The sequence below is a fragment of the Passer domesticus genome, chromosome 3 (genome assembly GCF_036417665.1).
Source record: "Passer domesticus isolate bPasDom1 chromosome 3, bPasDom1.hap1, whole genome shotgun sequence".
Classification (NCBI taxonomy): domain Eukaryota; kingdom Metazoa; phylum Chordata; class Aves; order Passeriformes; family Passeridae; genus Passer; species Passer domesticus.
The window spans coordinates 49,706,358-49,731,392 of NC_087476.1; the positions used below are offsets into that span (position 1 = coordinate 49,706,358).

General features: G+C 39.2%; 1 protein-coding gene across 4 annotated transcripts in view; it reads right to left on the minus strand.

Moving 5' to 3' along the window:
• Positions 1–832: 832 nt before the first annotated feature.
• CEP85L (centrosomal protein 85 like) overlaps positions 833–25,035 on the minus strand; it is a 135,119-nt gene continuing 110,916 nt past the window's right edge. For all 4 annotated transcript variants that reach the window (XM_064413012.1, XM_064413010.1, XM_064413013.1 and 1 more), the window contains exons 5-13: positions 17,473–17,590; positions 15,241–15,417; positions 13,424–13,576; positions 12,962–13,116; positions 11,296–11,413; positions 10,932–10,982; positions 7,222–7,329; positions 6,631–6,844; positions 833–5,534 (exon numbers count right to left, since the gene is read on the minus strand). In XM_064413012.1, the coding sequence (XP_064269082.1) occupies positions 5,371–5,534; positions 6,631–6,844; positions 7,222–7,329; positions 10,932–10,982; positions 11,296–11,413; positions 12,962–13,116; positions 13,424–13,576; positions 15,241–15,417; positions 17,473–17,590 (1,258 nt within the window). In that variant the 3' untranslated portion in view covers positions 833–5,370. The remainder of the gene's footprint in view (positions 5,535–6,630; positions 6,845–7,221; positions 7,330–10,931; positions 10,983–11,295; positions 11,414–12,961; positions 13,117–13,423; positions 13,577–15,240; positions 15,418–17,472; positions 17,591–25,035) is intronic.

Here is a 25,035-nt window from a genome sequence, read left to right on the forward strand (position 1 = left end):
TTTGAGTTAGAAGCCCATCACACAAACTTCACAGCTGCAATGCTGGAGAAAAAGCAAGTGATGTCTACAATGCATTGCCTAACTGGAGTGCATGTCTCAGTGCCTTTGAAAAGAAAAGCTAGTGCCAGCTTTTGTGCTCTGCACGATGGAGCGTGAGGAAGGGAGGAGACCACTCTACATGCAAAGCTCATTCAGCACCTGATGCACCAAACAGGTTCCGAGATTTATCACAGGGAACTGTGAAAAAACCCCTTTTGGGTGACCCCACTTCCCTCTACACTTGTGAAGACTCCTGTCAGATTGACTAAAATCCTTGCCCTTTGACTTTTCCTCAGAGTAACTTGTCACAAAAGTCAACGCTGCAGGGTTGTGTTGGGCCATAGTGACCTGCAGTATTCCATGCAGCAGGGATTACTAACTTCTGCCTGCAATTTTGTGCTTAGTCTTTTAAACCTGTGCTTAGTCTTTTTAAACCTGTGCTTAGTCTTTTTAAACTTGTGCTTACTCTTTTAAGACCTACCTGTGATCTCTCCAATCAGCATCCAAGATGGCCAACAGGAACATCTATCTAAAAAACCATCAGGGAATGCTGCTCTAAAATCATTTTATCATACAGAAATAATATTTTTTAAATCAAGGTCTTGATTAAAAAAAAACAACAAAACATAAGGCCAGGAAGAGAGACCTTGGTCAGCTGGTATTTCAGCAGAACAGACCTCTTAAGAGAAGCTGGGGTGGGTGCTGGGAAGATGTTTCATGATTCCTTTCTTGCCTCCAGCTTTGATCACTTCTGTCACATGCCAGATACTGGATAAATGAGAACTGTGAAAAATTCACTTTTGTAACAAAATTTATTTCTGCTCTGTGGATACAAATCCCAAACATCAACAAACAAATTCCAGTGGAAAAATACCAGTCATTAACAATGAAAACTTTTATTATTATTTAATAAATAGAACTTTGGCATTCAAAATTCTAGCTGTAAACCCTACTTTAAAAAAAATTACAAAAAGAGGCAAGAACAACAAGCCTAAAGCTGAGCCAGCCAGTGGCTCCGTTACTTTTTACAATGAACACATTGTGATTAAGTCATGACAACTCTATTTACATATGAGGTATTCTGAGCAGTTCAAAAATTGAACCCAATTTACAAAACTACCAGTCTTCAGGGACTGATCCAGTACATATGTCAGCTGTGCTTTTAAAAGAGAGCTCCAGACACTCCTCCCCACTGAACTAATGATATACTGTAATTAATATACACAGAAAAAACACATTATGACTTGTGTTTCCTGCTCACACATCATATTCAAAGAAGCTGCATACAACAACCAGCCTAACATTCCAAGTGTACACCTAGTACCTAGTTTCAGTATTTCTGTTTCTAGACATTATGCAGGAGTTCCTACTACAAAAGCTTATTAACAAAGTAATGGCAGGTGAGAAGAAAACAAGGTGCAGTCATCAGCACGCTAACAACTTATCTGAAGTTCCAGGGGGACATACATTTACTTCAGGCTAAAAAGGCACAAAGGTATGCAGCTGTGGAATTAATATTGCTAATGAGCTACTGGAATAAATCATCCCTTTAGATAACAACCATTGAGCTGTTTGCAGTCTAAGAATTCAGATTAGTTCAGATCTTTTCTCCACTCATGGTACAACTTGTCATACCAATGAGAAGAGCACAATTGTACTTCCAACTGCACCTGCATCACACCACTGAGAAGGGCAAGGAAAACTGGAGCAAATCACACCCTGATGGAGAGACCGCAGCTTGCTGTCACTGCCCGTGCTACAGCAGCAGGTCATGGAGAAAAGGGTTTGCTTTCTTCCTCTCCTTGCGCTCTTACCCTTCCCAAGAAAAAACAAAGAAATGTATGAAACAAAAGACAGGTAGCAAGGGCAAAGGAAGGAAGGAAACCTTTTGAAGTGAAAAGGACGGAATTTCAGCTCTTGAATGACTTCATGACCACCGTCAGTTTCAAATGCTGGAGCCTGAGTGGGTGGTTACAGCAAATCTCCACAATTTCACACACCTGTCACACCACAAAGCTGCACAGCAGAGTTCAGCAACCTAAATCACATTTACATGACTGAGCTGCATTACTTCTATATAGTATATACTTCTATATAGTGAATACATCATCTATAGCTTGTCAGAAGACGATTACTTTTCATGTCTTTTTCAAAATACATTCTTAAATACAGTAGTTACTGTAAGTATCTTCTAGAGGATCATATAAATTCTACCTGAAACTGTACAAAATGTTACTGTACAGTTCCCTGACAGCCAGAACAGTACAGTATCCATTCATCTGCTGTTGTTTTCAGCCCTTGGGATTGTCTAATAGCTACAGCAAAAAGTTGTCATGACTAAATCGAAGCAATTCCAATGTTAACATTCGTTAATCACCTCTGTATTAAATATGCTGAATGAGACCACACACACTACATTTTAACCAATTAAACAGTCATGCATATCTTAGACAAAGCTTATTCCATTTAGAGGCATCTGTAAACTGATGCATATATAGTAATTGCTACCACTACAACAGGCCAAATTTTAAGAAATCAAAGCAAAGTACTGTATCGCTGTAAATAATCAATTGGTAGTTTGCTTCTTTGGCTCACACATCCATCATTTACCTCCCACTTTAATTTGACTGAGGCAGATAAACTCAGGGGGTTTTAAATCAAGTGCTTTCAAGTCAACATAAATATTTCAGATTCTGTAACAAAACCATTAGAACAAAAGATTACAGCACTGCAATCAAAAGTATTATGAATAAAATGGGATCTCCTCCCAGAGGGACTTTCAACTAATACTTGAAGAGCAAAAAAGCTCTGAAGTGCTTGGCAAATATAAACTTTGCAGTACAGTATCACAATTTAGCAGGAGGGACAGTGGAGAAATACCAGCCAAGTGACAAGCTTAATAGTTCAAAGTGACTCAAAAGATCTCCTGCTCCCCTGTAACTGCTCTATTAAACTCCTTGTTAATTCTATCAAATGTAGATTAATGTAGGTTTTGGTGATTTTTTAATAGGTACAACACTGCCATCTAAAGAAGCAAAAATGTGTAACTTGTGTGTTTCCTCTCTCCCTAATAGTTCTAATTTATTATCTGAAATCCTATTGTTGAGTTCTGGTAGGAGACAGATGCCATAAACTAAAGACTACTTCACTGCAGGGGCAAACCCAACCAGCCACACCAGAGGAATGAGCTGAAGCCTTAGTCACAAAAGCCAGCAGTGTCACAGGCACAGCAAACTGTGCAAGCCCATTGGTACAAAGATCCTTGTTTTCAGTTTTGCACTAGTATAAAAGTACACTTTTGATGCAGGTGTGTATTAATGTGGAATTGATATTGTTAATGAGCTACCAGAGTAAATCATTCCTTTAGACAACAACTACTGATCTGTTTGCAGTCTAAGAATGCAGATTAGTTCAGAACATCTTTTCCCCACTCATAGCAGAACTCATCATATCAATGAGAAGAGCACAATTATACTTTCAACTCCACCTGCACCACTGAGAAGGACAAGGAAGACTGGAGCAAATTATGCCCTGATGGAGAGACTGAAGTGTGCCTACAGAAAGAGCACAGAAATTTAAAATAAAATGGCCTACTTTTTTCCTTGAAGTAGACACTAGATAACTTCACTTGTGATTTTATCTAGACACTGTTTTAGTGCTCACAGGAGCTGAACCAGTCAGATTAATCTATCTGATAACAGCATGTAGCAGTAATATAAATAGCAATACTACTTTTTCACAAATTAGTCCCAGTCTACTTTCAGGACAGAGAAAACTGTCAAATAAATAAATCCATACAGCTAAAAACAATTAAACCACTAAATTATAAAAACAACATTAACGGTAACTGTTAAACAATGAACAGAAAAAAACACATCACCAAATCAGAAAACTGAAGATATTCACTTTTGCCATAAAAATGTTACCCTAGAATTAACTTGGTTTGAATTGCTAAGCTTTCCAAGAGATTTCTGCTGTTATCCCCACTCCAGATCAGTTGACTGACTTGCACCCTAAGGCATCTGACACTTTCTTGCAATACCATACAAGTAAGTGATGCATGTATTTTTTTCTTGACAGTGTGATTTAGAAGTGGTTTTACTCTTTGCAAGTTTTTTGTTTCCTTCAGTTAAATACTATTTCCCACCATGCATAACTGTGCAACTAACTTGCACTGATGTTCCTGGAAACATCATCTGTTCCATGGGAGTTAAAGAGCCCTGCCAAGGGGCACTCATTGAACAAGCTATGGAACATGAGCTTACTATTTTATGTAATTGCTTCCTACAAAAATGGAGAAATCAAGATTTTCCAAACAACATGGAAAATTTTCCAGTCCTCGGAAAACCAAGTACTTCATACTGCTAACTGGAAACATTCTGTTTTGAGCCTTAATTTTGCCAAGAGTCAAACACCCTTTTTGTAGTCGTGGTAAAAATGGCTGAGGTGGTGCACAACCTTTATCAGAGACCTTCAGGAACAAAATACAGCAACATTTTGAAATGGAAAGGACCTAAGGGGAAAAATAAATACAAACACTAAAAAACAGTAGTTGGTTGTTTTGGAGATTTTTTTCTTATAGCCATGGAATATGCTGCAGTTTTACGTCTTACAGCTTCTCTGGTTTGTCACAGACTTTGAACTATTGAAACTTCTTACAGCAACGTGGGAGTGTTTGAAACTATCTGATATAATTTATGGACTTGTTTGCATAAAAGAATTATACATGGGGTTTTTCTGCTACTGGACAAACAAAGTAGACATCCATTACTAAAAACATCTTTCTTATATCCTAATTTTTGACAACTTGGAGAGCAATTATTTTTTGAGTGTTCCAAGACTGTTCTAATTGCAATTCTCAGAGTGAAGTGCAGTGGCAGAAGCCTCTGGCTTCATCATGTACAGCCAGACATACACATGCATAGGTTCTTGAACCCTCTCCCCTAAGATCTGAACTCAGATAATGCCACACAAACCCTTGATGAAGGAAAGGACTGAGAGTTGTAGCAGCACGGCTGTTCCAAAGCTCTGGATCCAAAAACTAGGCAAAGCTATAAAATGAGCCCAAATGAAGGAAACAGAGTGTCCAACTGAATCATTCTTCACAGCTTGTTCCTACATTCAGTAGTTTGGAGAACAGACTTCTTGCAGTTTGTACCACTGTTCACATGATGACTGCCCCCTGCACACCAGACTCCCGAGATCCATTACACACATGGAGATGCGTGTCTGGTGCTATTTGCAGCCTTCCCATATGGCTCCTTAATGGAAATGCAAAGACCTGTGACACAGCAGGACCTAGCAGGTCGTTTGCTGCAGGATGGAGTGCTGTCACTGAGTGATGCAGTTGTCCCCCATGTCCTGAGCATAACGGTCTGACATGATCGTCCTTAGCTCATCAACATCCTTCCGCAGCTGGCAAACGTCCGACAGCTTCTTCGAAAGGGTCTCTGTGCTGTGGTAATTTTCACTCTCTTCAGATGAGCAGCTCAGTGCTACAAAAAACAACACCCGAGGTTAAAGCTCCGGCAGCTGTGTCCTGTGAATACTGCAACGAGTCACCTCCTTGGAAATAAGAGGCAGGGCACTTTAATTACATCCAGACAAATCACGCTTCAGCGTGATGAAAAGTCTACAAAATAAGGTACCATGTGAACTTAAACTCAATTCAGAGCCCATCAGTGCTTCTCTGAAAGACATGCTTTTCTGTCTGCACCAAGATCTAGACTTCCTGAAGTCTGGTAAATCAGAACAGCAGTGGAAAAAAAATGAATAGAACATTTCTAGAGACTTTGGGGGTTTCTACAGCCACTCAGAAAAGAGGGCTAGCAGGTGTGTAGCAGCTCTTGCTGCACAAACACTGTACTTTACCTTTCTGCCTTGCTGATGCTTCAGTTTGGCAACCTGTCTACCTAATGAATTCTAATTACCACTCAGAAAACATCCAAATATGATATATTCAGGTCAACACAACCAGATTGTTAGAAGGAAAGACCTGACATAAACTTTGTCTGACTTGTTTTAGGGCATGCTTCTAATTTCCTGGTTAAATTTAACAGCTTAGTAAATGCTGAAGACTAGATGAACAGCACAAGAGATGAAGTTACCAGGCACAAGGCTTATTTAAAACACCTGGACATCCCCACTTCCAAACCAGACCTATACATATTCAAACAGTAGATGGATATTCCTATCACTTGACCCCAAAGACTTTAAAACAAAAGCACAGATGTGTTTAGCATCTGTTAACTCTCATAGTGACTGCAGTGTGTCTCGGGAGGGACAGACACCTGGCCAACCACCTTTCTTTTCTAGAGCAGTGAACATATCCATTACTGGGTCCACATGAAGAGCCAGCTACTGCTCTCCTGACTGGCAAGGACCTGTGTAGTCACATGCCTGTAGTGGCCCAGAGGCACTAAGAGCCCAGCTTTTCCAGAGAGCTCCATGAGCTCATGCACCACTGCTCCCATCCGCATAGCAAGGGGACACAAGCTTGTCCAGCTGGCAAGTTCAAGCACCAGATTAGCTAAACTGTTATTCCTTTGTGTCAGAACATTTATGAAACACTGGAAAATCAACATCACTTACATCTGATTCCCAGCAGTAAGGAAAGGTTAGGCTCCTTGCCCTGAGCTCTCTGGGTAAGAATACTGCACAGTGCTTTCAAGTCAAACAAGCAGTGGGACATTTCCTTGAACAACTGGTCTGCTACAGGCATCTTCTCAGATACTGGCTGCCTGGACTGCTCCACCAGCCTCATCTGCTCCTTCAGGCAGGCATTCTCTTCCATCAGTCTTTGGTTCTTTGTGAAAAGCAAATGGAAAAAAGGGGTAAGTTAGTCTGCAGCATTCACTGTAGCAGAAAGTTTCAAGCCACAAACAGTACAATTAAAAATAATTAATCTCCAAACATATAATCAATATTTCTTTACCCCTCCAAAGAACAGCATACAGACAGCTTTTATATGGCCATTTCACATTATCATTACTTAGCCATCTTCACCCTTCAAGCTCTCACTTCTTGAGACAGGGGTGGTATGCACTATATATATGCATGGGAGCCAGGATATTTAAGTATGTAATTAAGCTCATAAAGCCCTACCAAGGGACCTTATAATCATTCTGTAAGGTTCTTCCTGGCTCTGGTGGTGCGTTGGGTTACTGGTGTGATTTTACTCACTTCAGAGAGAGTTTTATTCAGCTGCTCTATATGTCTTTCTTTTTCCTCAAGCTCATTTGTCATCTTCTGAATTATCAGCTTTTCTTGTGAAAGCTTCTCTTGCATAGACTGAAATGAATGAAAACACAGGTTAATGATCTTAAACAATAACAAATAAAAAAACCTGCTGCAGTATGGAATCACCTGCTCTCAATTCCCCAGTTTTCACCCACAGAGCTCAAACTGAGAAATCATGAGATACTGCCCAAATGGAATTTTCAGGGTGAATTCAGCATGAGCACAGGTGCCTTTACTCTTGGAAGTACTCATATGTATTCCACTACTCAGCTTTTAAATCTGCAGATACGTCTTTTCAGGTCATGTGGCAAAATTCAGAAATAGGAATATTCAAGCCATCTTATGTAAATAATAACAATGACTAGAGAGTATATAAACTCCTGGTGCTTTCAAACAGAGAGATCTCTTCAGCTGTGACTTGCCACCTGTAAGATTTATCAGTACTGATGAGAAGGCAGGGAGTAATAAGAGGCAAGGCAGGTTCTACACTACATGAAGTTTTTAAAGATCTGGCTGGTCACAGGAGGTGTTGCAGCATCGACAAAATCTCCCTGCACAGTCAGTTGAACACCACACAAGCAGTGGGGACTCTGTCATACTCTTTGCAAAATTGGAAAACAATGGTGCTAACATTTACAGACTTAACGTGGACTAAAAAACTCCTAACACTTTATTTTCACGTCAGCAGTAGGAATGAGCAGGCAGAACCCAGATATGATTACTTGTTTTTAAAACCATTTTCCTACACTTGACCTGCTGCTCTTTTAACCCACAGCATGCCCCTCAAAAGGAAGTGCTGAAGTAACGTGTATCCTAAAGATAAGCTCTTTGAGAAAGCACAGCAGCGGGAGGAAGGAGGCAAAGGAAACCCTGGGACAGGAGAGGGCAGGAAATAGCTGCTTCAGGCATTTCCTTTGCGTGCTTGCAGATAAGCAGAGCCTGCGGTGATGTTGAATCATTGTCTTTAATTTTTAACAAACATTATCTACTGAGGAAAATCACCATTACTAGGTTGGACTGAAGGTCCTTCAAGCTCCATCTGTGGCATATAGATGTCATACTTAAGAAGCTGAAGTGAACAGGGCAATGCACTGCCAAAAACACCCTCCCAGCTTCCAAATATCTTCCAATTTTAACAGTCATTGTTGAAGATCAAGTTTAGGGACACCCAGTGCCCCAGCTGTGATAGATGCACTAGGACTACCACTGACATGTTTCATGTTCATGTCAATAACAGACAAAAAGAGTTTGTCAGTGCAGCGTTCTGGAAGGGGGGAGGTGGTAAGGAAGACAGGGGGAAAAAATATTAACCTTTCCCAGTGTATTTTCAGAACTATATCTGCCACTAAACTTACATGACTCTGTAAATTAAGCAAAAAACAACTTTTAGAATATTCCATGCAATGTACACATGTTCATCTCAAGAATTGCTCCATGTAATGGGAACTACTAGAAGTAGAAATCAGTGTTTATTTTTAAAAGATACACCTAAGATCTGTCATTCTCTGTTACCCTCATCTTAAAGCTCAGAAAATGAACACATGCTGTTTAACAGCTTGACTGAACCTATAGTGCTAAGATTTCCATGTTCCTCATGGTGCTATGAATTCCTCATACTTCACCCTTAATTTTTCCATATGCTTTCCAAAGTTACAATTTGGTGGCAATATTCCCAGCCTGGCACAGTTGGGGTTTATTGTGACTGACAAGACTGACAGACGTACCTTGGGTAACATAGGCATTGTATAATCTGACTTACTTCTACTCTCTTTTTTTATACCAAAACTGTTCATTTAGTGATATCCAAATTAATCATGTAAATATAAATTTATTTTTTAGAACACAACTGTTATCTACAATTTTTCTCTTTTTAAAGATGCATTAAATATGCAGCACAGCATCTTGCCAAGACCAACAAAAATCTGAATTCCTTTCACTCAGAACAACAAATCAATGAAGTGAAACCATACCAGGAAGATTAAAATAATTTCACCATGATTACGAGCAAATAGAAACTAATACTGCTTTATACAATTGCTGTCTGAAACAAAATTTGTTTCCAGCTTGCAAGTTGAAACCAATGAACTGAAATACATTCTCAAGCATAAGTTCACAATGTGGCAGAAGACAGGGAATAAAATGAGATCATCTTAGCAGAAGATAAATTGCATCTCTGTGCTGATAAGGGATTTCAATTTCTAATGAGCTAATTTTCAATGCTTCCCAGGTCACAAGTATGGAATGTCAAAAGATCAAGGATACAAAGAAGCTCCTATAGTCTACAAATAATTTGAGGGCTGACACCATTTTCAAATCTTATTTTCTGTCCTCATATAAAATACCTCAAAAGGAAAAGCAAGAGAAAGTCCCGGAAAACAGAACAGTACCCTGTTCACAGACAGTCACAACTATTCAGCATTTCCTAGTCCAGCTCCCTAAAGTCATGTCAGGCTAAGCACACAAAACACTGAAGATCACTAGTCCCAAGATAAAGGTGGTGGTGAGAAAAAGACCAGAAGGTTTAGGAAACATGGAAAGATTTAGGTTGATGATAACACACTTAGCAAGTTCTGTGTATCTCTGATAAGCACAACACATACATGGAGTATATATGTAAATAATCTTAACTGCAAAAAGGCACAGAGAACCTCAAAAAAGTTATGAAGTTCAAGCTGAATTTCTTTTTAGTTATATAACACCTGAAACAACATTTGCCTGTATCACAATTTTTGCATGTACCAGTCTGCTCCATGCAAACATCTCAGTTTAATAAAATCAGTCTTCTTCAAACCTTGAGAAGCTAAGTAAGTCAACTTCCCTCTCATGTTGCAACTTAAATTCTCCTACTGCTTCTCTACAGATATATTTCATACACTGCAATCTAATCAAACAAATATATGGCTGTTGACAGGAATCAGGCCTCCTATTTACCATGGCAGAGGGAGACAACTTTTAATAGACAAATAACATCCTAGAAGAGGAATGTGGAAACTAGAGTTTGGCTTCAATATTTGCTGAAAACAGATGTTTGAGTTTTTTTAAATGCTCAGCTTTTTCTATGGCAAGAAATACCTTCCTCACTAAAAGCTGTCTAATGTTTCTTTTTCTCCACAACAAACAGCAGTCACTGAGTAACTTTCAACACTCTCTTAATCAGACCTATAGAGCTGCAGCTGACTCCTAGCCGACAACCTCTGCTGTCTAGAAAAATCTCTGGCTGCAAACTGGGTGACCAGCATCCAGCAGGACAGTTACAGTATCTAAATGTCAGAAACCAGTTGAACAGGATGAAGTGAGGTAATTTAGAAAGGCACCTGTCTCTTCTAACAAACTGAGCAATGAAACCCCTAAGCAACATTGCTTTTGTACTTTGGATGATCCACCAGGCCAGCAGGATAAGGATGCAACATAGCAAGTTTTTCACTTTTTGATGAGTACCAGTGAACTGCTAAACCACAGAGACATAACGACTACACCATGAGCCTGCAAGAGAACATGGGTTGACTACAGTCCATCTGTAAGATTAAGTTTTTGGCATTTCTCCCTTTGACTCCTATTCAGAAAGATAAAATAATAAAATTCAACTCTAGCTATGCCATTCTTGTGAACTAAAAATGCACACAGTAAACAACAGAATATAAACTCTTCCTTACCTGCATGTCCAAAATCAGTCCAGTTATCTGATTTTGTTGATTGTCTATAATCTAGAATATAAAATTGAGCAATTTAGAAGGCTTGAATCTCTTCAGATCGTTGTCTAAAAATCAGCCTACAGATGTGTAGACATAGATTCTAAATAGCATCTTTGAAAAAACAAACTATAAGACAGTTCAACTCTGACAGAACACAAAATTCATGCAAAATCAATATTCTGAACAAAGACAGGCGGGTCTTGAAAAGTCATGTGATTAGCAACAAATATGTAATTCTTCAGCGAGATATTTATTTCTAAATAAAAAAAAAAAAGTGCAGGACTTAAGGTTAAAGATGCCACCAGCAGATTATTTGTATACTAACCTTACTGGCTTTCTCATTCTTCTCCTTGAGACTTTCATTCTCACTCTGAAGCTGTTTTGTGTCCAGCATAGGAAGCCGAATACCATCTTCCAGGCATTTTTCTACCTTCTGTTGTAAACTGCCATTCAACATGAAAGAAAGATTAAGTGGGCTAATAGAAACCAGAGGGTTGTGTGTTCTAGGAAAAAATTAGAAACATGCACCATCTTCCCAACTAAAACTGTAACACTATACCTAGCAGAATCCAGCCTTATGTAATTCATGCACCAACAGTGCATGAATGATGGAAGAATTCTAAACTATTCAAGTTGCCATGGCACTGACAAGGCCAGATTCATGCAGATGAATTCAAGTTTTATGTGCCATACTCTGTGCTGAGTCTCCCAACAGGCACAGCTCCAGCAGTACCGTGCAGGAAGAGAGGGCAGAGAGGAGCAAAGCAAAGCTTTGCAGTGCTCACAGTTGCTCTGTGCTACTGGGGGAGGCAAAGCATAGATCAGAGGCACCTGTGAACCTTCACAGCTTTGGGAGCTTTTAAGTCAGATTGTCTCACTGGGGCACATACAACTCAAAGTGGAGTCCAGAATCAGACATTGTGCACAGTGCTGGTGCCCCATCCATCACACCCCCTGTGACTTGTAATGGGGAGCCCAAGGCCATTCCTGCCAGGAATGCTCCCACACAAGGGCATGGCCTTCAGACCCTCCATTGCTCAACTCAACCCATACGTGTAGCTACAGCCTCCGTCTGCTCACCTTCTCTCAGAAAGGAAATACACTTTATTAGTGCTAATCTTGCTGTCTAATTTAGAAACCAGAGGTCACCCCAACTATTTGTAGGCTTTCAGAAAAGACAGAATGATCCCCCTCCAGATTAGGAGAGCACGAAGGCCTTCCATTGGTAAGATGGAAACAATGTGTCAACAATTCGGCTGGCAAGGTGTCCCAGCCAGCTCGCCTTTCAGCATGGAAACCTTTCAGACTCCTGTGGCATGCACCTTTACCCAATGGAGGGACAACAAACTGCAGGAACAGCCACAGATACTTGAAAGTGATTCTCCCCTGCTTCCCTCTTCCCTCTCATAAAAAAAAAGAAATTGTTTAAGTAGGTCCCCTGATCTAAAACAGAACATAGTAACAAAGTCTTACCTGGATATTCTTGGATATCTTTCCCATTTGTTTTTTCATATTTAGGCAAGTTCAATGACAACATATTACCTACAGCTAAATTTTCTTGTAAATACCTGCACCCCTGATGAAAAGGTAAAAAATTGCTGGAATTTCTTGAAATTTTTGACCCTTCCCTGATACACCCATCAGCCAATATCCAGTTTTTCCACAGCTCATGACAGGATCAGTTATTACATAGACCGACTGACAGCTTCTATAGAATGCCCCTTTGCCACACCAGCTTGTTCCATCCTCTATCTGCCAACAGGCCACAATGCCATTGCCGGAGTATCCCACACCCTCAAAGACAGACAGCAAAGAACACCCTAGGCTCATTCTTCTCTATGATATTAATTACAACTTGCCACAAAGCACGCTGTAAAACCCTTACCATAAAAAGTCATTAGCATTGTAATAGATTAAGACTGCAAATAGCATGAGGTCTTGACATCAGGTGGGGAAGCACACCCATTGCAGGGCACAGCAGATGTTCATACCTCTGCACTGTTGTGACCAGCTCTTTTTCTTTTTTCTTCTGAGATGCCAGCTGTAATTCTCTCTCTCTGCACTGTGACCGGGCCTCTCCGAGCTTCTTTTCCAACTCAGCCATGGTTTCTTGAAGTTGCTTGTTCTTCTCTTCTAGAATTTGAAGCTAACACAAGGTTACGTCAGTCAGACACACTGTCACACCAGCAGAAGGCCTTGTGTCAGACCACAGTCTTGCAGTGACCTGCTGCATAGTTTCACACCAGTGTTGCTTATCTGACTGTGAGAAAATCCTAATACCTACAGTGCTTTCTAAAAGACTGAAATACTTCTTTTCCTAAACATAAGGGTGAAAAAAAGAGAGATTTTGAAACAGTAAAATATTTGAGAACAGATATTAGGGAGCTTGTACCTTTTATCTTATATTAGGGGCTTATATCTTTTAAATGTAAATCAAACCCCATTTACCTTACCTGTTTAGTCTGCCCTTCTATATCATCCAGTGTTGGAAGGTCAGCCAGGTATTTTTCTAATGTTTCAATTCGTCTTTGCTTTTCTTTGTTTTGCTCAGACTCTTTCTGGCATTTCTTTTTCAGGCTATTAATATATCGGTCTCTAGTTTTAAGCTAGAAGAAAGAAAAAATACATGCTTTATGATAACAGTAAAAAATAAGCCTGCTTTGGAAGCAGAGGCTGTTAACTCTCCAAGAACTTTACTCTCAGCTGTATGAAAGCATTGGCTAAGAGCAGGAAACAAAACCCAAAGTTATTAATCCCAACAGCTTCAAGTTACAGGCCCACATGTGTCCTCAAACCACAGGTGCTTCACCTCTGCCCAGAACAAACCATGTGCCTTATGAACTGAAAACACAAAGTTCAACACTTAAAATACTGTTAATTCTTTCACCCACTGAGATGTTCACATGCAACATATAATACATTTTAGTTCCTCTGGACTAGGAAAATAACTTAAAACATGAGGACCAAGAAATGAACCTACCAAAAATGGAAGCCAAAACCCTGATTTTGATGCAGTCTGACAATCACATCAGAGGATATCAGATCAGAATACCTGCTTTCTTAAACACCTTTTCTGTAGGCACCTTAATTTTCCATAAGCCTGGAAAAGACTTTTTGTATTATGTTACATTTGTTTGTACTCCTGGTACTTCTTTTGCTTTATTACCTAGACCAAAAACTGGAAAAAAAGCAGTAAAAAGGAGTATTTCCCACTGTCCCTCCCTGCCCTCGCTCTCTTTGAGAGATTTTTGTTCAGTGCACAGAATGGATGGGTGTTGAGGGGCAAATCAGAACTGTGCATAGAACCAGGGTCCAACCCACAGACCATGCTGCTAACACAAGCACTGCTGCACAGGTCCTCACCACTGCCACTGCTTGCCAGCTCCTACACAGTGAACAATCCAGGCAGGAAAAGCTCACAAAGGAGGAAGCAGCAGTATCCAACTTCTGCTCTTCCTGCCTCAGTGAAAAACATACTGAGGGTTCAAAGGATGGTAAGGCAGAATTTTGAGATGAATTATGCATTCTTCTTTGTCTTCCCATCTGGCACTTCACTGCATCACATTGCCTGTATCCCTTGAACCTGATTTAACATAAATTAAATCCAGTAAACAAAGAAGATGAGGTAACAGTGACAATGTATCCCTAAAACATTAATTAGGAACCCCTTGGTGAATGGCACATTCCTGCTTGCCATAAAGGAAGGCTGTGAGTACATTCAAAGCTATCCCTGGGAATTCCTTATGCCTACTAAGAAACCCTTTGTCAAAACATTTCCAAGAACACAGCTATCTTTGTCTCAGACTAAAGTCTACTCTGCACATTCTAAGAAAGCGACAAGAGAATCACTCCTGCTAAATAGGCACATACAGGCTGGTAAGTGCATCTCAAAGCTTGACGGCCACATTTACAAACCAAACTAAAAATAAGGATTTAATTTTCACAATCTATGTTTTTAAATGATATTGTATTTACATAACAAACACTACAGGAATGAGCAGCTTTGTTTTTTCCAAAGCTTAACCAATACCTGCTTAAATCTGTTACCATGATTACCATTTTACCTAGTATCACTTTCTAGGATATATTCTCTGCAAGCCCAGATTTATCCATTACCAACACCTGAAATCATTAATCTTCTTTTTCTATCATGGATAATTCAGTGATCTTTTGAAAATAACTCCAACATCCATATATTGAGTTGCTTTCTAGCAAAAATATGCTGCTGCAACAGTGACAAAAAGAAATGTGGATCAGGAAAGACACTTACTTTCTCCTCCATCTTCTTTTTCTCCTCACTAGATTTGTTTGAAAGTTGTTTCACAATTTCACTGAGTTGCAATTCCTTGCTCTCAGCTGCTGCAATCTTTCGCTCAAGCTCCTCGAGGTGGGATGCTGATCTTTCTGAAATGTGAGGTTGCAGTGCTGTGCTCTCATACTGGGGTTGCTTATGAAAAGAAATTAAAAAATCACACAAATGAACACACACACACCACTGTGCACTTGAACTGCAGAGCAGAAAACAGTCCTGTATTTTTTTTAGCTGTCAGGAAGGGTGAGGTTTGATTTTTCAAACACTGAAATACATAGCAACAGCATGAGTTTCAGCAATCTGAAGCAAAAAGACAAAGAAACTGGACACCTTTACACTCATAATAAAGGCACAAGAACATTGTGTGGCTACTTTCCCCCTCAGATTTATGGAAGATGTGTGATCCCAAAATAAATCTCTGTAAATGCAGATAAAAAGCATTTTCAAAACAAATCACTACCAATGTATTATCATATCATGTTCTCAGAAGAAAAATACTTTAAAATTGCTATGAATATACTGAAGTAAGACACACTTTTATCTCAAGATGCTCCTAAAGCAGAACATCAATACTAGTCAAAGCTCAGAGCTATCACTCAGGAACAAGCCTGAGACTAGAGCTGTAGCTGTAGTCAGAAAGCAGGTCTCCTGTCTTTTGTTCTGTATACCAAAACTTCCATCTCCACCGCCCAGAGACAGACAAGCACAAAATGGAAGCTGGCTGCATGTGGGATGAAAAAGGAGATGTATCCTATTAGGCTTTCAATTTAAAAATTCTTTTAATAACATAAATTGGTTATCTTTAATAATACTGTCTGTATAATTTCTTTAACTAGTGACATGCCTTCAGCAAGGTATTAAAAGATTAAAACCTTCATTAAACTAGATTTGCTTTTATAAATTTGTCTTATAGAAGGCAAGCAGAAAATCAAATACAAATCAAACAGAAACCCACATACATTATAAACTTTCAATCTTCTTTAATTTATGAAAGAGGAATACACCTGCTGCTTTATTTGAAGCATAACATACTAAGATATGTGCACTGAAATTTCAGTTTCTGCAATATTGTTTCCTTTGTTTGTTTGTCTGGGTTTTTTGTTTGCATCTTCCCTCCCTTCCCTTGCCCCCCCCCCAAAAAAAAATTTCTTAACTTACAAATTAGGTTAAAACCTTAAATTTTAAAGTATTTTTTAAAAGAAGATCTGGAAGCAACAAAAGCCTAGACATTCCTAAATGTCTCAAAAAGTCTCTATATACCTAAGTTGAACTGAGGCTCCCCTTGAATTTCTCTGCTGTCATACAAACCACACGCTCACCTGATGTACAGCTCTGTTATTCCAAGTACACAAATAATGTCATGCTGAAGTACCCTATCTGAGATCCTATTGCAGTGCTTGTGACAGAAAAAGATAACATAATAAAAGCGGGATAGAAAAGCTACTTATCTGCATTTAGCAATCCTTTGCTGCATTGCCTTTTAGAAATGCCAAGGTCTGGAGATTGAATTTGTGTGCTGTAAGCAGCCACAGTCCACACACTGATCTGCATTTCTTGGTGAACCTTTGCTACCTCATCCATATGCTACTTGGTACCTGTGCTAGGTAGGTGAAACTTAGAACAAGTATTCTCAAAATACCACCAGACACTCCCCTTCAGACTAAGTGCTCCCTAGGAGCACTAGCCAATACCCTTTTGAGGCTCTTGTCAAAAGGTATTCCACCAGTCTGTTTGCCTTCTCATATCTCCTCCACCTATTTTATCCATAAAATCTAACCATCTAACCAGGGCAGCAGTACCTCTTCCTCTTCAGAAAACCTCTCATTGGTTATTTTCAGATACTCTCCTATCAAATTATTTTTTTCTCCTACTCTCTCCCTGTAGGTCTACCATACACTCATGCTGTTAAACGCTTGCTCTTACAGTGTCACAATTCTTCATTGCTATCCTATTTATATCAGACTTCAAGTATGTACAAGATTTTAACAAAACTTACATTTCTGCAAATATAAGGTAAACTACAACACTTAAGAGAAGGCTTTCTCTACACAATTTGCAGCTGTGCAATTACACAGCCATCAATTATCACAAAAGCTCTACACTCTGGCCAGCAGAAAAGTGTGGACATGCTTTCAGGTGCCAGGTACTGGGCACTGGAAAGCTTTGCTGAAAGAAAAGTACTCATCCTACCTGTAAATTAGTTAGGTACGGTTCTTCGCAGTTCACAAGATGGCTCAGTCTTGCATGTTGAGCTCGTATCTCATTCTCCCTTATCTTCTGATGTAAACTGTTAATTTGCTGATTCTGCCTGTAATACAGAAATTTCATTTGGAAAAAAAAAAAGGAATGGAACACAGATTAGAAAAACAGAGATCTTAAGACTTACACTGAAGAATACATTAACAATGGTATTCAACTATCCAGGATCTACACTAGCTGTGGGCTTCTTCCCACTGCAGACACACTGCAACTGTAGAAATACAATTTGAAAACTCTTATCAATTTTGTGTGGGTTGAGGGAGGCTTCTGTTGTCACATGCTGCTAGGATTGGAAGTATAAGCAGGGAAAAGCATACAGAAAGCAGAACAAAACCAAACAAAATTGGCACCTTCATTTCACTTGGACTTCTCCTGCTTGGCCCCTCTTTCTACCAGAGCTGACTTCTGACGTAAGTTGAAAAGACTTACAAATCAAGGGGAACAGAAAGAACTTAAGAAGAAAAGGCCATTATAGAAGATAGTCATCACAGCTTCCCTACAAGGTTTTGCTTTTTGCTTTGCTTAAGACTTTCTCAGTCAAGTGCTTTACGTAAGATGCACCTTCCCCTAGGGTAAAATACTGCACTGTGTACTAAAACAAGTACCGGGCACCAACTGCTTGGCCAGTGTACAGCAGGAACAGTATCAGCATTGTATCATTATTTAATTATAACACAAATTGTATCACTGCTTAAATCATGACTGCATTTGAGCTAGTCAGGACTGCAGGGCAAACACCTGCCAGGTCTCTGCCCCACATGAGTCACAGCACCATGAGGTGTGCAGTAACTCTCCATGGAGCAACAGGCACTTCAAAACCTGACCCCAGAGTAGAGCTGTCAGCACCACCAGAAACACACAGACACCTTCTCAATAAACTTAAAACCAATTTTGTGCACTCTGTAATTTTCCCTCTTTTTTATTCTAGGATGTATTTGCATGCAAGCATGACTTTTTTTTCTCAGCGTTTCATCTCTAAGCATGGAGCACGACTAGTTTTTCTGAAAACAATAATGCTGAACCCAGGTGACTAAACCCAATATTAAGAGGAGACAAACAGCAAATATAGGTTAACTTCAAGGGAAAAAACCTGCCTGGCACACTCTGGAAAAGCAAATCCTGCAAAGTATGTGAAAAAACATAAAAATCTGTTGCCTTTTTTAAAATTTGGAAGGGCTGTGTTTAGGAAGAGCATCTTGGAAACATTAATGGGTGTTCACAAAATACGCATTATATAAGCTATAAACTAATATGAAATATTTATTAGTTGAAAAGATGCCAACTGCAAATTTTAATAGGATGCTGAAACCCAGTTGAAGGGACCATTTTAGCTACTCACATTTTTCTAGCTAGTCATCAGCCAACTGTACCCCTATTATTTGGTTTACAAAAGCAAGATCATATTTTTAAAATACTGAATATAGTAGAAGTTATTTCTCAGCCAGATGTGTTAAAGACAACATAATGAGAACATTTTTTTTTCCTGTTTCCCTGTTTTTATATCTATAAAGAACAGCAATGAATGGAAAATCAGTATATGTAAGTTGCCATTTGTTGATACCTGAGAACAATTTATTCAACATGAATGGAGAGCAAGTGAATGTATTTACATGACTCCATAGCAAATCTTAAAATATTTTGTATCAGCACAGGTGATTTTGAGGCTTCCCTGTTCCCTGTACTATTGAGATTGAACAAGCTTGTACAAATACAAAATGAGTATGTGACATCAGAAGACTGTGCACAATTCTGGTTGTCATCTGTAAGACGGCACTACAAAGAAAAAGTTTCCAACTTATTTTGGAAGATTAGGGAAAGGAATATGCTCTTAGCTTGTAAGAGACCATATAAAAGCCCAAAAGTCTGCACAATTATATGAGAAAATATGAAGTCTCAATGACTTCTGTGCATGCCTTATCACAGAGAACAAAATTATTTAGTATGAGTTACCCAAACCTATGAACTGAAGCAAATTTGTTTTTTTTAATCACCTTATTACTTCCTAGACAGATCTATTAAAATTTCATTGTTTTAAAATTATTTATGTGTTTTAAAATTATTTATCCACTTATGACATACTCCTTGAAAGCACTATATGATTTTCTGTTTATGGCCAATTGTAATTTAGCAGTGCTTTCCTTCCCAGGCAGGATTTAGAGAGTCTGAACACTATGGCCTGGAGAATATGTTTTAACATATTTTTGAACTATCAGTGTAGCTTGAACTAAACTACCATAATTCTTTTCAGAATCCTTTCTCTACCCTACCAAATCCCTATTGCAAAAAAGGTGAGATAAGTCAATCCAAGATAAGACAGAACACAGAGTTTAACCAGCTTGATTCTTTTCACTCTGCAAAGCATGAAACTATCCATCATTATATAACTCTCCATCATTATATAACCTTGCCAACAAAACACTCTCTACAAATGTTTTCAGGCTGCGTAGACCCCACAACTTCTTCACATAACTAACTGCCTCTATGAAAACAACATTAACCTCATGGCACCCAGAAACAAACATTTTGCTGCATAACCAGAGAGTCTGAGCTGTATTCAAAAGGAATTTAGAAATTTCAGTTGCTATCAAAAACACCGGTTACCTATTACAGTGGGAACACTGTCCCCAGAAACCTCCCTATTAGCAATCTATCAGCCCAGCACTTTAAAAAAGCAAAACCAAATACAATCAGCCTTTAGCATTTCGGTGCCTCCAAGATTCTGTCAAGCTCATCAACCTTTAGTGCTTCCAGAAGCCATCTGAGTACGAGTGGGCACAGGCTGTGGCCTGAGCTCTGGGAATGGGGGAATCTGACAGGAATCCAGCCTTCAGTGCACAGAAACCAGACCCCACCTCACACATCTGGGTTCAGTGAAAATACCGTACCTAGGCACCATGGAAACCGCTTTCCTTCACAATCTCCTTATTTTTTCCCCCATATGTGAGTGTTACAATTTTATGCTGACAGCAAAGGAAGAGTTACTGGTGTACTGTGTGAGTGTCATGGCACCTTTCACATGGTTTCATTCAGCCCCTTTGTCCAAATGCAAAAATCACTATTTTACTTGAAGTGTCTGCCTTGACACATCCCCTCCCCTTAAACTCAGACTAAAGTAGAAGAGAACAGGAGGCAATACCCTGATCCAAAGTCATCAACCAACCAAAGAGACTCAGAGCTTAAATAAAATAAATAAAAGTTTAAAATTGAAAATAAATCAGAAAAGGCAGGAATAAAAACCATCCTTTTGGAAGGGACATTTTAATGTTCCTTATTTAAACTGATTTCCAGAAGGAAATGGTATTAAAAGATGCATAAACTATAAATATTCTATCCAATTAATTAATGCAAACATGAGACTAATAACATTGTTTTCACAAACATTTCTGACACAAATCTTTCCAGCTGTCCCTCAAGGTATAAAATTATTTCCAGAAACTGAGGGCAGCAGAGCAGAAACACAAAGAGAATCTAAACTCCTCTTGATGTAGGAAAAGACTGCCTGGTACACAGAAAACTGTCACAGTTACCCACAGAAGAGTTCTGTACTGAAGACTTCTTTTTCTTCAGCTATAATAATTAAAGGGATTTTTTTTTTCCTTCAGAAGCTATCACCTGTTTGCTATAATTTCATAATCTTTTTTTTTTAATTTCACTGATATCCTGGACTATGCCTTTTCACCCACTTTTTTGACCCTCCAGCCATTTATAAATAACCCGAGATCAAATCCTCCCTGTACTGCTCCTATAAGCATTCTTTCTGAGGGAACTCAGCAGAAGTGGCATGTTAAACAACATATAAGACTCAGGTGGTGGCTGTGTGCTGCTCTGTGGTCTCCTGAACCAGCTTTTATGTCCCAGTTCCCACGTGTTAGCTATTCGAGCTAGATTATTTACAGAAAACCTATCATTTTCACAAAGTAATGACTTTGGCTTATTTCCAAGTCTTATAAACAGGTATTTTGCTCCCTGTTCTTCCATTACCTTCAACATTCTTTATTTTTGTAAATAAAATTTCAAGGCTTCAGTCATGTTTCACTACTTCAGATCAATGACATGTTGTTAGGAAGGAGAAGTTAAAAACCTGTCATGGCAGATTGCACCATTCTCTCGCCTTTCCCAGAATTACCAATTACCACCCCTACATGAAATCCTAACACTACAGATTAGGCTATCAAAGATGCTGATTCCGTGTAACTATTTCCTTGGCATTTAAGGAGGGTAGTATTCCTTATCTGTCTTTCTGCTTGCCACAGACACTTCCATTCGCAATCCCCCCATCCTGTGACTCTACTTACAAAGCTGTTTAGAATTCATAGGAAAACTTCTAATGCTACTTGACCCTAACTGAATAGATTGAAATGAGCAAAAACAAAGTTGGAATCGTAACTGTGAAGTATCAATGGGAAGAGTGGGGGAGGTCTCTATTTTTATTCAATTGCAGTTCTGTCATTTAGCCCAAACATTTAGCTCTTTGAAAATTCAAGTCAGTGCAGAGGATGTGATAGCAGAGAACAGCACTTAGCTCAATGTGCACAAGCCTGGACTGTCTTCAGAGACCAGCATTAACAAACTGCTTAATATACAAACTGCTTCTCCTTAAGTCTCAAAATTATTTGTATGACAGAATTTACATTCACATAATTTTCTCACATTCAAGCAGGACAAGTGTGGACACATGCTTATACAGACACTCACATATGCATTTATCTGGAAATAAACCGTATTTCTCGAATCTGGGACCAGCTCACCCATTCTCCATAAGCCCATCTTACCCCTTACTTACTCTAACATGAAAGAGCCTTTAGAAACCCACATCTGCCAGAGAAGCACTTCATCCCCCCAACTTCTGAGTTATGCTTCTTAACTTTAATTTTTAAATTAGCATAAATCTAAGTCCCACACTCCAAGTCAAGGTAAGATCAGTATCTTCAAACAATTCAGGGATTTCAGAACAGAGCTTGCTCCACCACAGAGGGGACACTAGTAACTTGTTAAGAAACCAAATGACAATTGATGCTTACCGTCAAAAGTCACAAATTAACAAGAATTTGCTGCTTTAGGTGGAAATGTCTGAGCAGATTTCTTCAGAATCAGGATACAAGGTAAAATACAACATGGATCCCTCTGAATTACAGGTATTAAGTTTATTCCATACTGCAGCTGGAGGTACGCTGCTTTGTTTTGTTGCTTAAGAAGTTGGATGCAAATTTTTATATCCCTTTGTTTTAGAGGCACAATCTCTTGGGACCAGAAGTCCAAGTGTGCAGAGTACTGATAGGGAAAGAGATCCTTAGTACACAAAGTCCTAAAAACAATGTGAATACGTTTTCCGTTATTCGGAAGATAATGCCAAAGAACGCCAGCATCAGCAAAGCTTATGAGAAAAGATCTCACATTTCCTATGCAATGAAGTCTCCTTTTTTTGTGAAATTGTTCTAAGTGAACCTTTCTTCCAGTCACAGCAGAACTTATCTTGAAGGAAAGAGGGGAGCACTACCTTTGGGAGTCAAGACATTATTTCTGATCTGTATGGACTGATTTTTCATGGTATTTTTGAATGACTTTTCTGAATTGCATAAAGTTTGAAATGGGGATGAGGAACGAGAGGGACAAAGACACAAATGTCACTTCAGAGAGAGGACTGCACTTTCCCTGCCATGGTGGGAACTCTTCAACTTCTGTAGTCTCCTGTCAGGACAAATGCAGAACAATTCTTGCACCTCCCCTGCAGTTCTCTGCCAAATACTAGAACTTCATACAAATATTTAAATCTACGGAATACAAAATGGTTTGGCACCAGTTCCACAGAGAAGTACCTGGGACGGCAGCTGACCAAAACTCCCCACTGTTGTAGTGCAAAAAGCAAACACCACTCAACCACGGCTGGTGAGAGACAAGCACTCAGCCTGAGGGAAGCCTCAATGGCCAGTTTGGACACCTCAGGGAAGATGTGCTCATCTGGAGAGATCTGCTCAGCTGGAGAGATCTAAAAGAATAACAAAAACTACTTGATTACTAAAAAACATTACCCAGGAGGAAGGACTAAGTCATATCAGGAAAAATTTTTGAATTTTAGCTAATTAATCACCAACCTGACCAACCCAGAAAGGCTACAGAACACCAGGTATTGCACATACCAATAGTGTAAGCATCTAGTGACAGCACTAGTGCTTGACTTTCCTAGGGCCTGGCAGTCAACTTAAATAGGTCCTTTCTAGCCCTACATCCTTTATTTATTGCTAAGATTTAGGTTATTAGATGAAAACTAACATTCACATCTGGAAAAGTGACCTTTTAAAACAGCTAAAATAACTACTCTGTAACAAAACCTTCCTGAACATTTACCAGCTCAAGACATACAGAAGTCTCATCCACAAGTTACCTGGGTGATTGGTGATATTGGAAAAAGATGAAGGCATCTTTTTCACACTTTTATTGGAAGCCAAGTGTATCTTACACTGGAAAGCACTCTGAGGAGGTTCCTTACAGCCCCATTTCCTGCACAGGACTCCCTGTTATACAAACATGCATTCACCACATAGGTGGTATGAAGCTTCAGGTTTCTCAAAAATGGCATCAAATTATAACACAGGTGGATATGCTAATGCTGCAGATCTTAACAAGTGACTCGAAATTAAAAGAATTACAACTTTATACTAGCATTAAAATGAGCACTATTAGAGCACTCCACGTCATCTACTGAAGTCAAGACAATTTGATACAAGACAATCTACTTCTCTTGTCTCAGTGAAAACTTCTATTCCTAATTCAGATTTGGATTTAAAAGTTAATGACTTAGAAAGTGTTTTAAGAATGTATATGTTGTTACACTCTGAGGGATAACAGTTATTCACTAAAATTGTACTTCCAAACCTACCTTTCCTGAAAAAGCTGCTCAAATGCTCTTATGCTGTCTGCATAAGAGAAACTGCATGCACAGTGTTATTCCAGCAGCTTATGTCATATGTCCAGATATTTGGCATTTATTCATGCAGCCCCTGCCACACAAACTCTGCCAGGAGCACACTAGAGATATCTACAGTGGCAGGTCAGCCTCCAGACATTCAGCATTGCACCGAACACTGCAATTTCAGTGGTGTTAATATACGGAACAGAGGAGCCACATGAAGAATTAAAATGTGATGCTGTGATTTTCTAAACCAATGCAAACACTGCTGGCTCCCTCTGGTGCTAAATACAATGCAGTGTTACATACTAAGCAGCCAGAGAAATAAGGAAATGATATAATCCAATTATTTTGTACAGCAGGTGACAGACATTACAGTAATAAGTGTTGCAGCAGGAAATTTCCTCTTACAGACTAAATCCTTAAGTCCTCATTCATGGCCTGTGCAACAGTTCTTATGTAAAAAAACCATGAGACACGCCTTAAAGAAATGCCACTGTGTTCTGGTACACACACACACAGAGCAGGCTCGCTTTCTTGCACTGTGTTCCCACTGCCTGAAAGTAGAACCTTCCCCTCATTTTCTT